Source organism: Tenrec ecaudatus, chromosome X (assembly GCF_050624435.1).
Source record: "Tenrec ecaudatus isolate mTenEca1 chromosome X, mTenEca1.hap1, whole genome shotgun sequence".
Lineage (NCBI taxonomy): Eukaryota > Metazoa > Chordata > Mammalia > Afrosoricida > Tenrecidae > Tenrec > Tenrec ecaudatus.
Window position 1 is genome coordinate 136,023,057 of NC_134548.1, and position 14,254 is coordinate 136,037,310.

The 14,254-nt window shown below is 41.3% G+C and overlaps 1 protein-coding gene and 1 pseudogene across 9 annotated transcripts in view; one reads left to right on the forward strand and one right to left on the reverse strand.

The window, feature by feature from the left end:
- Nucleotides 1-1,350: 1,350 nt before the first annotated feature.
- On the forward strand, nt 1,351-6,626 carry LOC142433740 (tyrosine-protein kinase Fer pseudogene; annotated as a pseudogene).
- The window catches only part of THOC2 (THO complex subunit 2), a 110,745-nt gene continuing 100,265 nt past the window's right edge, over nt 3,775-14,254 (reverse strand). For 4 of the 9 annotated variants that reach the window (XM_075539318.1, XM_075539317.1, XM_075539316.1 and 1 more), the window contains 3 exons: nt 12,345-12,421; nt 11,859-11,904; nt 3,775-6,475 (listed from right to left, as the gene is read on the reverse strand). In XM_075539318.1, the coding sequence (XP_075395433.1) occupies nt 11,877-11,904; nt 12,345-12,421 (105 nt within the window). In that variant the 3' untranslated portion in view covers nt 3,775-6,475; nt 11,859-11,876. The other 5 variants (XM_075539313.1, XM_075539311.1, XM_075539315.1 and 2 more) reach the window with 5 other exon arrangements.

Here is a 14,254-nt window from a genome sequence, read left to right on the forward strand (position 1 = left end):
ATGTCCAGTGGCCTACAAATGAGCTTTGGGTCTCCACTCCGCACTTCCTCCCTCATTCATAATGATTGTTTGTTCTGATACCTGATCCCTTTGACACCTCATGATCGCACAGGCTGGTGTGCTTCTTCCATGTGGGCTTTGTTGCTTCTGAGCTAGATGGCCTCTTGTTTACCTTTAAGCCTTTAAGACCCCAGACGCTATGCATTCTTCACATTTGTTTATTCACCTGCTTTGTCGTCAGCAATTGTGTCAGGAAGGTGAGCATCATAGAATGCCAATTTAGTAGAAGAATGTATTCTTGCATCAAGGGAGTACTTCAGTGGAGGCCCAATGTCCTTCTGCTACCTTAATACTAAACCTATAAATACATGCACATAGATCTTCCCCATCCTCATATACAAACATATTTACATATGTAAATGCCTTTGTTTTAACCTCTATAAATGCCCTTTCCCCCCTAGCTCTTTCCTCTATTTCCTTTGACCTTCCTCTTGTCCCACTATCATGCTCAGTCTTCATTTGGGTTTCAGTAATTCCTCTTGGCTACATTATCCTTGATCATGCCCTACCAGGCCTCTTACACCCTCCTCACCACGGATTTGGATCAGTTGTTGTTCCCTGTCCCTGGGTTTGTTAACACCACTACCTTTCCCTGTCTCCCCAGAACCGTCGGTCCCATTGTTTTCTCGATTGTTCATCCACACAGAGTTGTTATGGCCCAAGTACACACACATTTTGGGGGGTGAATTAACTTGAGTGTTAGTTTTAACCAGAAACCATATTTCCTCATTTAAAAAGTAAGATAAAATCTTCTGTCTTCTCATGTCTTGGGATCATTGTGAGGTAATAAAACAATTATAATTATTGAGGGGCGGTTATAAGACTATTTGAATTTCCACTGATACCTGGTTAAACTGCTCCCTGGAATTAGGAAAAGGCACCATACACAGGCCAGTGATTGTCCCAATAAACCTCAAAATTCACTTGGAGCTCATTTGCCAGGACAGAGCTCTTCTTTCACCCTACTTTCCAAATGTATGAAGTCCCTGGGTGGTGCCACTGACAAAGCACTCAACTAACCATAAGGTCGGCAGTCCAAACCCAGGCCAGAGAAGCCTTGGAAGACAACCCTGGTGACCTGAGAGGACACAGCCTTGAAAACCCTCTGGAGCCCAGTGCTACCTGGGACACCGTGTTGCCCGGAGCTGGAATCGGCTGGGATGTAGGTCTAATCCCAAGGCGATGGATAGGTGACTATCTTCCAAGTTCTCACTAATTCTAGATATGCAAGACCATTCAGGGGTTTGAATGCTTTGAAAAAAGACCAAGAAAAGTTTCTGCCGTAGACCTATGGAGCCAGTGCGCTCCTCCCTCTTCGATGATCAGGTAAAGGCGGAAGCTCCAGAACACTACATTCATCACCAACTGGCATTCCGTTCCGACGGATGCATTGCCTTCAAGTTGCTGCCAACACTTAGCAATCCTATTTGGCAGGGCAGAACCGCCGCTGTGAGTTTCTGAAGCTGCGTCTTCCTCCCATGGAGCGGCTGGTGGTTTCAAACGGCCAACCTTGCAGTTAGCAGCCCTATGTGGAACCACACCGCCACTGGGGATCCTATTCAATTTCTGGGGGTCTAAAAATATCCTTCAGGCTCATTTATGAGCCTAAAGACTTCTAGAAAAACGGGCATGCCTGAAGAATTGGCCTCAAAATATCCAACCTTGACTCATTCCCCATAAAACAGCAAATCCTGCCTCAGCCTCCCCTCCTGGGTCTCCCAGAGCTCCTCTCCCATCACCATTATGCACTGCTGTCTTCCTCCACCACTGAGAATGGAAGCGCTCTCAAGAGCAGGGGCTTTGTTTTGTTCCTGGTTGCACCTCTGGAGCATGAGGTACGCAGGGTTTTGTTTCTTTTAATGAACCTCCTCTAGGACTCTCTACCCTCTGTATCAGGGGTTGGCCACTCTACACCGAGGGGCAAATCCGTCAGGGTCACTTATGGACTTTTTTCATGCAAAGGAGTTACATGAGATTAGATAGCCCACAAAGCATCTGGACCCTTTAGGAAAGTTTGCTGACACACTACAGCATTCATTTGGCCTTGTTCTCCAGATAGATCCCATGTACCCACCTTAGGGACATGGGCACAAATATATTTTCAACATTTCCTGCACAATGAAATCCCAAGGTTTAACTTGCTGGATGTTCCGTTTCTAGCAGTCACCACCACAGATGACCTGTGTCCAATCATCAGGAGGGCAGGGAGACACGATGCTGATGCGCGGTAGTAGGAAACTTTCTAGCTCACATGCAGTCATGCAACCTTTCCACAAAAATCCAAAATCAGTGTAGGAACCTTAGTTATTCCCAGTGTCAGATACAGGAATCTGAAGTGAACCAGTCATTTTCTCAATGCCAAAGTCACTCTAACAATGTATTTGTCTCCATGCCAGCAAGTCATGGGTATTCAATTGTCATTGAATGGGTTGCTCTCAATTCTCAAATAATTTTTGCAAATTATGATCATCTGAAAAAGGGGCATGAATTGATATGACCTTTTGTCAATTCTAAAATGCGCACAGCATGTCTTTGAAAATTACATCCTTTTAATTTCTTATTCTCTAGAATACCTATTTGCCTAGGTATCGTTGGTTTCAAAGAATGGAAGACTACTTTATTCTAGACCTAGTTTTGGCAGTTTACCGCACAGCAGAGGTGATCAAAGAGGACATTTGCTCTTACTGGATATGGTATCCCAGTGGTGCTGTCAGGTAAGCTGCAGACAGCAAACTTCAAGGGTTAAAGTTAAGCCCACGGGACTCTAAGGGAGAAAGACGCAGCTATGTGCTCCCATGAAGATTTACAGCCTGAGACCTATTTAGGAATCGATTCCAACTCAAAGGCAGTGAGTAGGGATATTGTTGCAGTTTGTGAACTAAGAATCATGAAGACAAGGCTAGGAAGCTTACAACTTATCTTTGAAAATGATGATGGCAACATATGTACAAATGTTTTTGATGATGTAGATCGTTAGGAGTCCCAAATAAAACTATTTATTAAAAAAGAAAGCAAAACAGACGAGCCACTCAGGGTGCCGGGTAGCAACAATGAAACGTCCAACTTTCCTCTACTTTTTAAATGCTTCCTCCCCCACTATTATAACCCCAATTCTACCTTACAAATCCGGCTAGACCAGACAATGTACACTGGTACAGATAGGAACTGGAAACACAGGGAATCCAGGACAGACGATTCTTTCAGGACCAGTGATGAAGAGTGGCGACACCAGGAGGGTGGAGGGAAGGTGGGGTAGAAAGGGAGAACAGATTACAAGGATCTACATGTAACCTCCTTCCTGGGGGATGGACCACAGAAAAGTGGGTGAAGGGAGACATCAGACAGGGTAAGATATGACAAAATAATAATTTATAAATTATCAAGGGTCGTGAGGGAGCGGGGAGGGTAGGGAAAAGAGGAGGAACTGATACCAAGGGCTCAAGTAGAAAGCCAATGTTTTGAGAATGATGATGGCAACAAATGCACAAATGTGCTTGCCCCAATGGATGGATGTATGGATTGTGATAAGAGAGAGTTGCATGAGCCCGCAATAAAATGTTTTTAAAAAGAAAAAGAATGGGTACAAATGTGCGTGATACAATTGATATATGGATTGTTATAAGAGCTGTAGGAGGCCCCCCAAAATATTTTTAATTATCTTTATTATTATATTTTTAATAAATAACACACACCACGATTTACAATCAATTGAGAAAACTATGGTTTATTTAGAAAAAAGGTTACACTGGTAGAATTCAGTAGATAAAAAAATTCGCTTTAAAAATGTCACCGTGAAACTTTTCCAGACGAATGTTCAGCAATACAAAGCTTCCGATGCTGTAGAATTAAAAGACAATTAACTTCAGAAGCCCCCTCTCCCCAAGATTTGATTAACATAATTACAAGAAAAAACAAGGCCAGCGGCAAGTGCTGGTACTTGTCTTCTTGCTTAGACAGGTTTTTAATGTTCTACACACAAACCATATAAAAGGATCCCTACGCGTTGCAGAAGACACTGCTTCTGCTTTGCTTTTAGTGGCTAATATTAAAAAACAGCCAAATAATCGATTAAAATTGCATTTTAAAATGAGGTAAATTCAAATGGTTCAATAACAGTTTATTTTCAGTTTCAACCAATAAAAAGAAAGCATTTCAGATTAAAAACAACAACTAAACCCCAGGCAACTTTTAATTAAGGGAAAATTCTATATACATGTAACCTTATTTGCTTGTTGGGAACTGTATGCAGCACATTGTGCCAAAAATATGGAAGTGAACACTTTCAGTCATTTACTGAAAATAAACATGTAGAAATTAAACAACAAGTTAAAATACAGTAATGCACAATTCATTAATTTTCAGCATGGAGCAATAAAGTAAATAACTGAATAATTTAAGATGAAATGGGCCCTCGTCATTCATAATTGCTTGGCAATCTATTCAGGAAAATAAACTTCTGTCACAGCTGAACAATTTTATTCCAATCTCACCTGAAAGAAACAGTTACTATGTTGATGGGTGGATGCCAGGAAGGAAGGAACAAGAAGGGAGAGACAGGAAGCAGGGAGGGAAGCAGGAGATGAATTGACTGAAGGAAGTCAATGAGTTCCATCTTTCATAAGCATCTGAATTAAGTCCCCAGAAAGGGAGAAAACGTTCTAAGTATTTCTTGTTGGAACATTATGACAATAAAAACGCTGAACATTGTGAGTGTGCATTTGTGCGTGCGCATGTGCCTGTGAGGGGGGGGCGCGCACGCATGTGCCTGTGAGGGCGGGGGGGCGCGCAACGCGCATAGGCAGAGGCAGAGGCAGAGAGAAAGGAGTGGAGAAAAAATAGGAACAAATAAAATATCCACAGGGGAAAGCAGTAGCAATGAAAAGGAACTGATTTCATATGATCAACATCCAACAAAATAAAACAGAGAAATGATATCACATTATTATAAGGACATGATTTTAATAGTAACTTATATTAAGATGCAATGTCTGCTAAATTATAAAAATTGCTTTAAAAATATATCGACTCGATTTATACTCGTTTCCTTTTATGTATTGACATTTTTTTCAAATACTGCATATTGAAATAAATTCAAAACGATCATTACAACATGTGGCAAATAATTTCCTATCTGCCTAACATTGTTCTCATTCAATTTTTAAACTAATGCATAACGCATTAACTTTTATTGAAGAAAATACTACATTCACATAATTGACAAAACCAGAGCTACAAGGGGCCTTAAAAAAAAAAATCAGTGCACTTCCATGAAATGCTGACACATAATTTACATAGTCTCTACACAAACATTCTGTTCACATGGTGAGTAATCTTAACATTACCAATTATAATTGTGGATACACTAATTCTGAACTTATAACTTTAATACTTAAAAATCATTTCTATTCATCGTTGATGAATATATTAAAATGTGGTACACCTTCATACAATGGGATATTCAGCCATAAAAAGGAATGATACATGCTACCTCATAGGAGAGCCTTGAAAACATGATGCTAAGTGATAGAAACCAGAAACAAAAGATCACATATTCCATGATTCCATTTATATGAAATGTCCAAACTAGACCAAAATCATCGGGGGAAAAGGAAGCACATTAGTGATTTCCAGGGGTCAGAGAGGAGAACTGGGAAGTACTGCAAAGGCATACAAGATCTCCTTGTGTCGCTTTAAATGGTGATTCTGTTGTGAATGTTATTTCAATAGGGCAATTGGAAAAATAAAGGCGAATGTTCCAATCAAGAGCAACATGACATATCAGTATGATCATTAACTAGGAGGGTAAGAAATCAGTCTCAGATTGGGAGAATTAGTGGGCAAGGGAAATTTTGGTGAAGTATTTAAGGGCACATTGATGAATAAAATTGCTGATGCTGTTAAAATATGAAAAGAAGTGCTTTCCTGGGAACAGGGAAGAAAAAAAAAGGTTTGTTCTTTTAACAAGAAGCCAAAATCCTCAAGCAATGTCATCATCTCAATATTGTCAGACGAGTAAGAGTTCGCACACAAAGACAGTCTCTATCTACATCATTCATAATTGCTTCCAGGAGGCGGTTTCCTCTCTCTTCTGAGAAAGAAGGATGAGCTAAAGTTCAGTTAGTGAAATTTTCAGGAGATGCTGCTTCTGGTAGGGCGGATCTCAATTACAAACTGCATACACAGGGACCTTGCTGCAAGAAACTGTCTGGAGGTGGAAGTGTTCTGAAAATTAGTGACTTTGGAATGTCTCGTCAAGAGGATGATGGTGTGTACTCATCTTCTGGCTTAAAGCAGATTCCCATTAAATGGACAGCACCAGAAGCTCTTAATTATGAGAGAGATCATTCTGCGAGTGGCGCATGGAGCTTTGGCATCCTCCTCTGGGAGACCTTCAGCTTAGGGGTCTGTCCATACCCTGGAATGACAAATCAGCAGGCAAAAGAGCAAGTGGAAAAGGGATACTGGGTGTCAACTACCAACAGCATCCAGAGCATATTTATAAAATAATACTCGAGTGTTGGGATCACCAACTTAAAAACCACCCCAAAGTCAGTGCGCTTTCATAAAGAGGTGGATGCTACCCAGAAGAAAGTCACACCGTGATGCAACAGGGTCCAAAACTCAGGTCACGGGGGCCCGCCTCCATTCCAGCAGACTGCCAGTTTTCTTCACTCCGCTCATACTACGACACATTGCCTCAACATTCTTCTAAGGTTTATTTTTTTATTAACAATTCTCTAAACCGGCGTGGAAAAGAAAGCACAGGTTCTGTACCACGCCAAGGGCCGTTGATGTTTCTTAAAGGTTTCCTACATATCTGCAGTCCTCCTAAAGCACACCTGCTGGGGTGGTGGAAAATTGTACTGGTACAATCCTGTTTGCGGCCAATGTTCCAACAACGGTGGCCCGCTACTAAAAGACAAGATTATACTTCTAAGCATCATTTCTTTCTCTAATGGGGCATGGTCTGGGCCTACTTGCTTTTTATTCTATCGGTAGAGCTGTCATTTCCCTATGTTTTACCCAAGTCACCACCTCCTTTATCAAGTCCTCAAGGGGGGAGGCGGGAAAACTAGGCGCGGAATTCCCTCCAAGCGTATCCCGGTACGAGTGGAGTTCAGCGGCTTTCCCATATCGCAGTGGCTACAACAGCAAGAAGGGAATCTGAAAGGAAGCTCGTCTAGAGGCTGGAGCAGAGATCAAAGTAGAATGGGGGAAAATACTTCAACCTGGCCTTCTTTCCAGAGGCCATTATAAACACAGAATTTCTCATTTTGTGGACAAATTTAGCAAAAAGACCCTACATGAAAGCAGGAATTAGGTGGAATCAGAAGTTCACAGATTCCTTATAAAAGAGCCCTCTTAATGACAACAAAAAAACATTTTGGAATAAATATAAAACATAAGCTCATAGAAATAACAGCTTACTCTATGCTAAGTGCCTCAAATAGGCGATTAGCCCCTCAAAGGGGCCCCTGAAATTTATGACACAACCCACTTCACTTGTGCCAGTGTCTGGAATGGTCAGGATACCATGTTCCCAGTTCACAAACATAGTTGTGTGCCTAAAATCAGACAATCATGCACATGCACACACACAACCAAAGAGCAAGGCCGAGATGGATGAAGTTGACAGTTAAGAAGTCAAATGACATTTATGAGACAGGAAGAAAGAAATTATGAGAAAGACAGAGACAGTTATCCTATTTCCACTCGACTCCTGTTTTCATCCTGATATTGCTACCTGAGAATTTGTTCCAAGTGAATGAAGTGTAAAAAGGAGTTGAACCTGAGATTCTGATGAGCTTCATCTTAACTACATCTAGGAATCAATGTGTATGAGGGGGCTTCAAAAAATTCAAGGAAAACTTCCGTTATCTTGTCATCCCATTTGGTAAAGTTTCCCCTTGTATATAGGGAAACTTCTGTCTCACTCGGGGTAACTGTGGCAGGAAAGCATTTTAGAACTGCTCGTGTCCACGTTCTAAAAATAGGTGAAAGGGTAAAGAAACAGAAATGCTTCCTGACTGGACTATCAGGGCACAGCACCTATTCCGAATACTTTCAAAGAAAAGGAAAGATGGTAAGAGAGAGAAATGGTTTGTGCCTACCTTTCCAATCTCCTAACAGAAGTTTCAAACACAGTACATTAATGATTACTACATTCAGACCACAATGAAAGTATAATAAAACTTGCCCTCAGCAAATATGGTGGAGCCCTCAAGCAGCTTCACTGGCTTCATCCTTTAACAAATGTTGGGGCTACACTGAACCGCCTTTGAATGACAGGCTCCATTTTCCCTCATAAATGTTCACACAAGATGCCAAGGAGACACAGTTCAGACCTCTGGAGAGAGCTCTCTTTCTAAAGCTAACAGAGTGTCTGAAACATAGCAGAAAAGACAGCCAGCTGACGGAGGAAGGAAGAGATGCCTTCAAAACAGACCCCAATGAAATCTTAATTCAGATTCATATATGCACAGGAAGCAGTGGCTCGGACTCCACAGACATGCCCACATGTAAGCAATCGGAGGCTGGCGAGACAGAAACAATCACGCATTGTCTGCTCTTACCAATAGCTAGGACTGTGCCTCAGGTTCCACGTATGGACTGGAAGGAAAACGTCCTTAGAGCAGGAGTTGCAAAATCAGTTGTAAGCTAGGTTGGAATTGGCTGTGGCAAACTGTACAAAGTTCACCCTATAAAAGGGGAGCAAGCACCCAGGCAGGTCTGGCTGATTATTGCCCTACAGGTAACTGGACACAATGGGGCCAGATGCTGCTAAACCTCAGGAAGCACTGAAATTTGGATTGCTGTCGTTTCTCATGATTTTTTTAAAAGGTAACAGAATTTTAATACTCTGAAAGCATTGTACAAAACCAACAAGGTACATCTAAAAAGCTACATTCTACCCAAAGGCAGATAAAAAAATGGCAACCTAGAGTTTAGAGGGTAAAACTTGTAGGTTACACACACATACGGATTTAGTGTGTGTGTGTGTGTGTGTGTGTGTGTGTGTGTGTGAGAGAGAGAGAGAGAGAGAGAGAGAGAGAGAGAGAGAGAGAGAGAGAGAAAGAAACTGAAGGGAGAAGATGGCCAATCAAACACGACTGGTGTAGAGGTTTAGAATAAGAATGCAGCAGCCTAAAAAGACAGATGATACAGTTGAGTAAACAAGGGCTAACTACTATTGCTCTTCAAGATCAAAGTCATAAAAATAAGGCAGAGCAAAGAGGTTGAGCCTCTCAAGGTATGAAAGTAAGAGAACGCTTAAGCCGCTTAAACCATAAACAAACCAAAAATGCTCAAAAAGGCTGCTGAACTCAACATTCAAAGGTGAGCCAGAGTTGTGGACCATACGCATCAAGAGACACTGGAGATGTGTAATGCGCACAGGAGGGAGCCCGAGAATGGACTGGGATTGCATCAATTGTCTAGAGGGTGATTCCACCATGAGGGAGGGGAGTTTGCTCTAAAACTGATGTGGGGGTGAATGTAGAACTTTCTGTGATAGGACTGAAATATTAATTATAATATGTAAATTACTTGTCAATAAAATTGTTGGGGAAAATTTTTTTTTACAGAAAATGGGAGATGTGGACAAAGTGCCAATGAAACTCTTTTTAAAAATGGAATGGGGGACAGTTTTTAGAGGCGGGAACGTTTACGAAGAGTAGAAGGAGAGGAAAGGTTCAAGGCAAATCTGCTGGCGGTCGTCAGGAGACAGCGCCAAGGAGGCTGAGGGGATCGAGCTGAACCTTTCAGTCTAGCCACTAACAGAAGACGCCGAGGACAAGCAAAAATGATCTTGCAACTAAAAATATGAAATATGGCAAAAATAAGACTGCAAGTAATTTCACCCAAGCCACATTTATATACTGTCTTTTCTTAGTTCTGATATAATCATTTTAATGACTCTGAAATCAGTTCTTTCTCTAGCCACCCTTCCCACAAAAAATGTTCTCAAAACCTGTAATGACTATGAGGAGTAATGACATCTCTGAATCACAGAAGTATGAAATATGTATACGCTCTGTTCTAGAAAATGAAAACTACATAAAACAGGAAGGGGGCATCAGATTTAGAAGTAGCCCACAGGTAGAGGTCACGTGCACATGAGGCAACCGAAAACTATTATGGCTTGGGTACTGACACTGGACACTGCCGACGGAAGACCGAAGAAGAATCCATGTGGTGGCGGAGAAGAGTTCTGAAAAGACCACGGACTGCTAAAAGGACAAACCAATCTGTCTTGGATGAAGTATGGCTAGAGAGCTCCTTAGAGGCCAGGATGGTGAGACTCGTCTCATGCCCTTTGGACGTGTTGTCAGGAGAGACCAGTCCCTGGAGAAGGACATCGTGTTTGGTAAAGTAGAGGGACAGCGAAAAAATAGTAGGCCCTCAAGGTGGTAGGCTGACACAGTGGCTGCAACCATGGGTTCAAGCACAGGAACAACTGGGAGGACGGCACAGCACTGGGCCGTGTTTCGTTCTGTTGTGCGCAAGGTCGCTGAAGGTCATAACAGACTCCAGGGCACATACCAACAAAAACAACAACAACATAGGTAGATGGTGCAGATGAGAAGTAATGAGAGCCCTAGAGAAAAAGGAAGAAAAATAAAAATATGCGACCAACTCTTATAAGCAGAGAAAAGTACTACGTATTAGGAGGTTATATATCTGGCAACTTAAAGTGCCATGTTTGCAGCCCAAATAAATACCCTAAAGCTCATTCCCTTGTAGAGATTGGATTCTCTCACATTTCTCACTCAAATACCTGTAAGAGTCATGGTTACCTAACTGGTTTCACAAAAGACTACAAGCAGGAAATATTAGTGGTTGAGGGACATGAGTTGCAAGTGACTTGATAACAAACTATCAACAGCAGCAGACGGCAAGTAGACTCATCATTAGTGACAGCTAGCATGGGAAGGGGAAAATGGGCGATTAAAAACAAAAGCAAAACAGCCAAAACCAAGCAAAGATAGCTATCCAGAGAATGACCTTAAAGTGTTCAAAAAAGGTTTAGGACACTCTGCCCACTAAGGAAACATGTAATTTCTTTAATGTTATTTTAATTTTTTTAATAAATCACTTTGGTATTTATAACAGCCAGCTTCTTTTACCTGTTAAGTTTCATATAAGGCAGAAATAACTTAGCTTGAAAACAGTCATAGATTATAAATTCCAGAAGTAAAAGCTCAGCTGACCGGTTTGAGCAAAAATGTGGGCAGCCATAGGAAAAGTGGTACCAAACACCTGGCAAAAAGGCTCTTTGGCTAGCATGTCAACATGAGATGCCCAACAAAACAAAAGGGGCTCTGGGTGCCCTGAAAGGAGCCTCGGTGGTAGAGTGGTTAGATGCTCTGCAGCTAACAGGACAACTGGTGGGAGGTTCAGACTCTGAAACCTGATGGGGCCTTTCTGCACAGCCTTAAAGGGTCAATGGGAGTTGGAGTCAACTAAGCAGCAATGGGTTTACTTTTTAAAGAGGGAAATCGATTGTCTAGAGAAGAAAATGAGAACAAGCAGGAAAGAGGAAGTCTAATGTTTCAAAATACACCTTGGTGCTTAAAAATAAAGCGTGGTGTTAACCAGCAAGCTTCAAATGAAAAAACACTCTTCTTAAGGGACATGAATCTTGTGTCATATCCCTATTCAAAGACTTGGTCATTATGCTGTGGTACAAAATTCAAGTAGCTGTATCTCACAAAATGGACTGAGTTTCGTTATCATTGCCAAACCTGACTTTATTTTCCTGCCTTTGGGAAAGAATAAGGAAGTGAGAGAACACTCACCTTGACAGAAAGTCTTCATTATCTGTGCTTATCTGAGGACTTATGAGTAGATGACAAATTAAGGGAAAACAACTTTTGGGAAAGCCAACACCTAGTCACCTTTTAGTACAATCTCTGGGCCTGCAGGTCGAATTGGCTCAAAACAACAAACCCTACCAGCTCTGCTTCTCCGCTGCATTATGCTGGCCTTCTACTCCCCATGCCTCCCTCCAGCTCAAGAAATCACTCATCTCAACTTCCTGTCAGTGTGAATACAGAGCGCCTCTCAATCCCTTGGCAACATGAAACAGCCTCAGCCATCGCAGAAGTTACTCCAAGACATCAAATCTCCTACTCCGTCCTGCTATCGTACATTTGTGCTAGAGACCATTTCGACGCAAACAAGCACTTGAGCATTTAAACCACATACAAGAGTACAATCCTGAAACATGACCAGTATCGAAGCTTCCCATTTCACTGACTGAAACATTTCAATGAAAAGGATATTGTTTCTTCTCTTCCTTTCCTCCTGAACTATCCCGTTTTTCTTTCTTCTCTATCTTTTCTTTATCATGCCTGGATTCCTATAACGGATGGTAGGATTAGGTGGGGAAGGAAAAACCAAGTATCAAAATCAGCTCAAAAATCCATTTCAGCACCCACCTGTCAAAATGTTTCCATAATAGTGTATTTTATACGCCACCCAAAAGTACAAACAGCAAAAGTAAAAAAATAGACAAAGGGGACTTCATCAAAATTAACAACTTTCATGCATCAAAGGACACTATCAAAAAAATTAAAAGACAACCTGGATAATGGGAGAAAATATTTGTCAACTGCGTATTCTAACATCCAAAATATATATAGCACACTTACAAGTCAACACCAAAAAGGCAGCAAGCACAAATAATCGCTTGAGTGAAGGACTTGAACAGACATTTCTCCAAGGACATACAAATGATCGACAAGCACATTTAATAATGCTCAGCATCATTAGTCATTAGGGAAATGCAAATCAAACCCCACCATTCATTTCCATTAAAATGGCTATTGTTTGAAACAAGAAACACAACAGAAAATAAGTATGGATAAGACTGGGGAGAAATCAGCACCCCCATACACTGCTGTCGGGAATGTAAAAATGATGCAACCACTGTAGAAAAGTTTGGTGGCTTCTCAAGGAGTTACACATACAATTACTATAATGATCGAGCAATTCTACCCATAGGTATATGCCCCAAAGAACTGCAAACGGACATCCAAATAAACTGTTGCACAGGAATGTTCACAGTAGCCAAAAGGTGGCAGCGAGCCAAGTGTACAGCAACAGTTGAATGGATAAATGGTGGTATCTATCTACACACACACACACACACACAAATGGATTATTATTCAGCCACAAAAAACAATGAAGTACTACACTACATGCTACAAGATGGATAAATCAAAATATTTAGTGAAAGAAGCCAGACACAAAAGGCACACATTTTACATGGTTCCATTAAATGGACTATCCAGGTAAAACCACAGAGACAGAAAGCAGACTAGAGGCTGTCAGGAGCTGAGAGGAAGGAGGGACAGGGTTTCCCTTTGGGGTGCTAAAGAAGTTTTGCAACTAGACAGAGTGGCTATTCACACCATGTTCTGAATGTACTAAAATGCTACTAAATTGTGCCACTTTCCATGTTAAAGTTAGTTTTCTGTTATGTAAAATTCTCCCTCAATGAAAAATAAACACATTTCCAAGGATCAGTCTCTTGTAAAGTGTAAGGAAAAAATTTTTTCTGCTTGGCACACAGAAACTTTTGTATAACAGCATTTTATGCTTTTTGTGGCCAATTGCCTTTGGGGCTGGAGTTTAAAGGCCCAGCCTTCTGACCCGCAGCTCTCTCTTTCAGGGTAGGAGCCTTCTCTTTCTGGGCGGGAGAGCCGTATAAGGGAGATTTTCAAACTTTCACCTAATTGTTTTCTAAAACCATGTTCACTAGCTGTAAACATATGACACATCTTTTGTGTTCTATGGTAATGCTTTATTCACCAGTATAATTTACATGTGTGTAATGATTTGTTTACTGTAAACAGTTATCTGAGACCTAGCCAAGTGATATGGTACCTTAGTATCTAAGAGAATGCACATTACAGTTAAATTTTAAGACAGGTAGCAAACACATCTGCCGATTAGGAAATATGCGAAAAATACATTCAAAATGATGATTCATGAAAATTCATGACGCTGCAATGTTCAAAGGGAACACACATGGCCATATTTTGATGCACAAATGAAGAGACACTAAGAGTAAAAAATTGGTGGAGAAAAGGGAAATGCGAAGATGAAGGTGGGGAGTGGAATGGAGAGGAAAGGACTTTGAAGTAAGCTCTAGCCCATTGGTCACCTGGGACTGACCTGCACAGTCCCT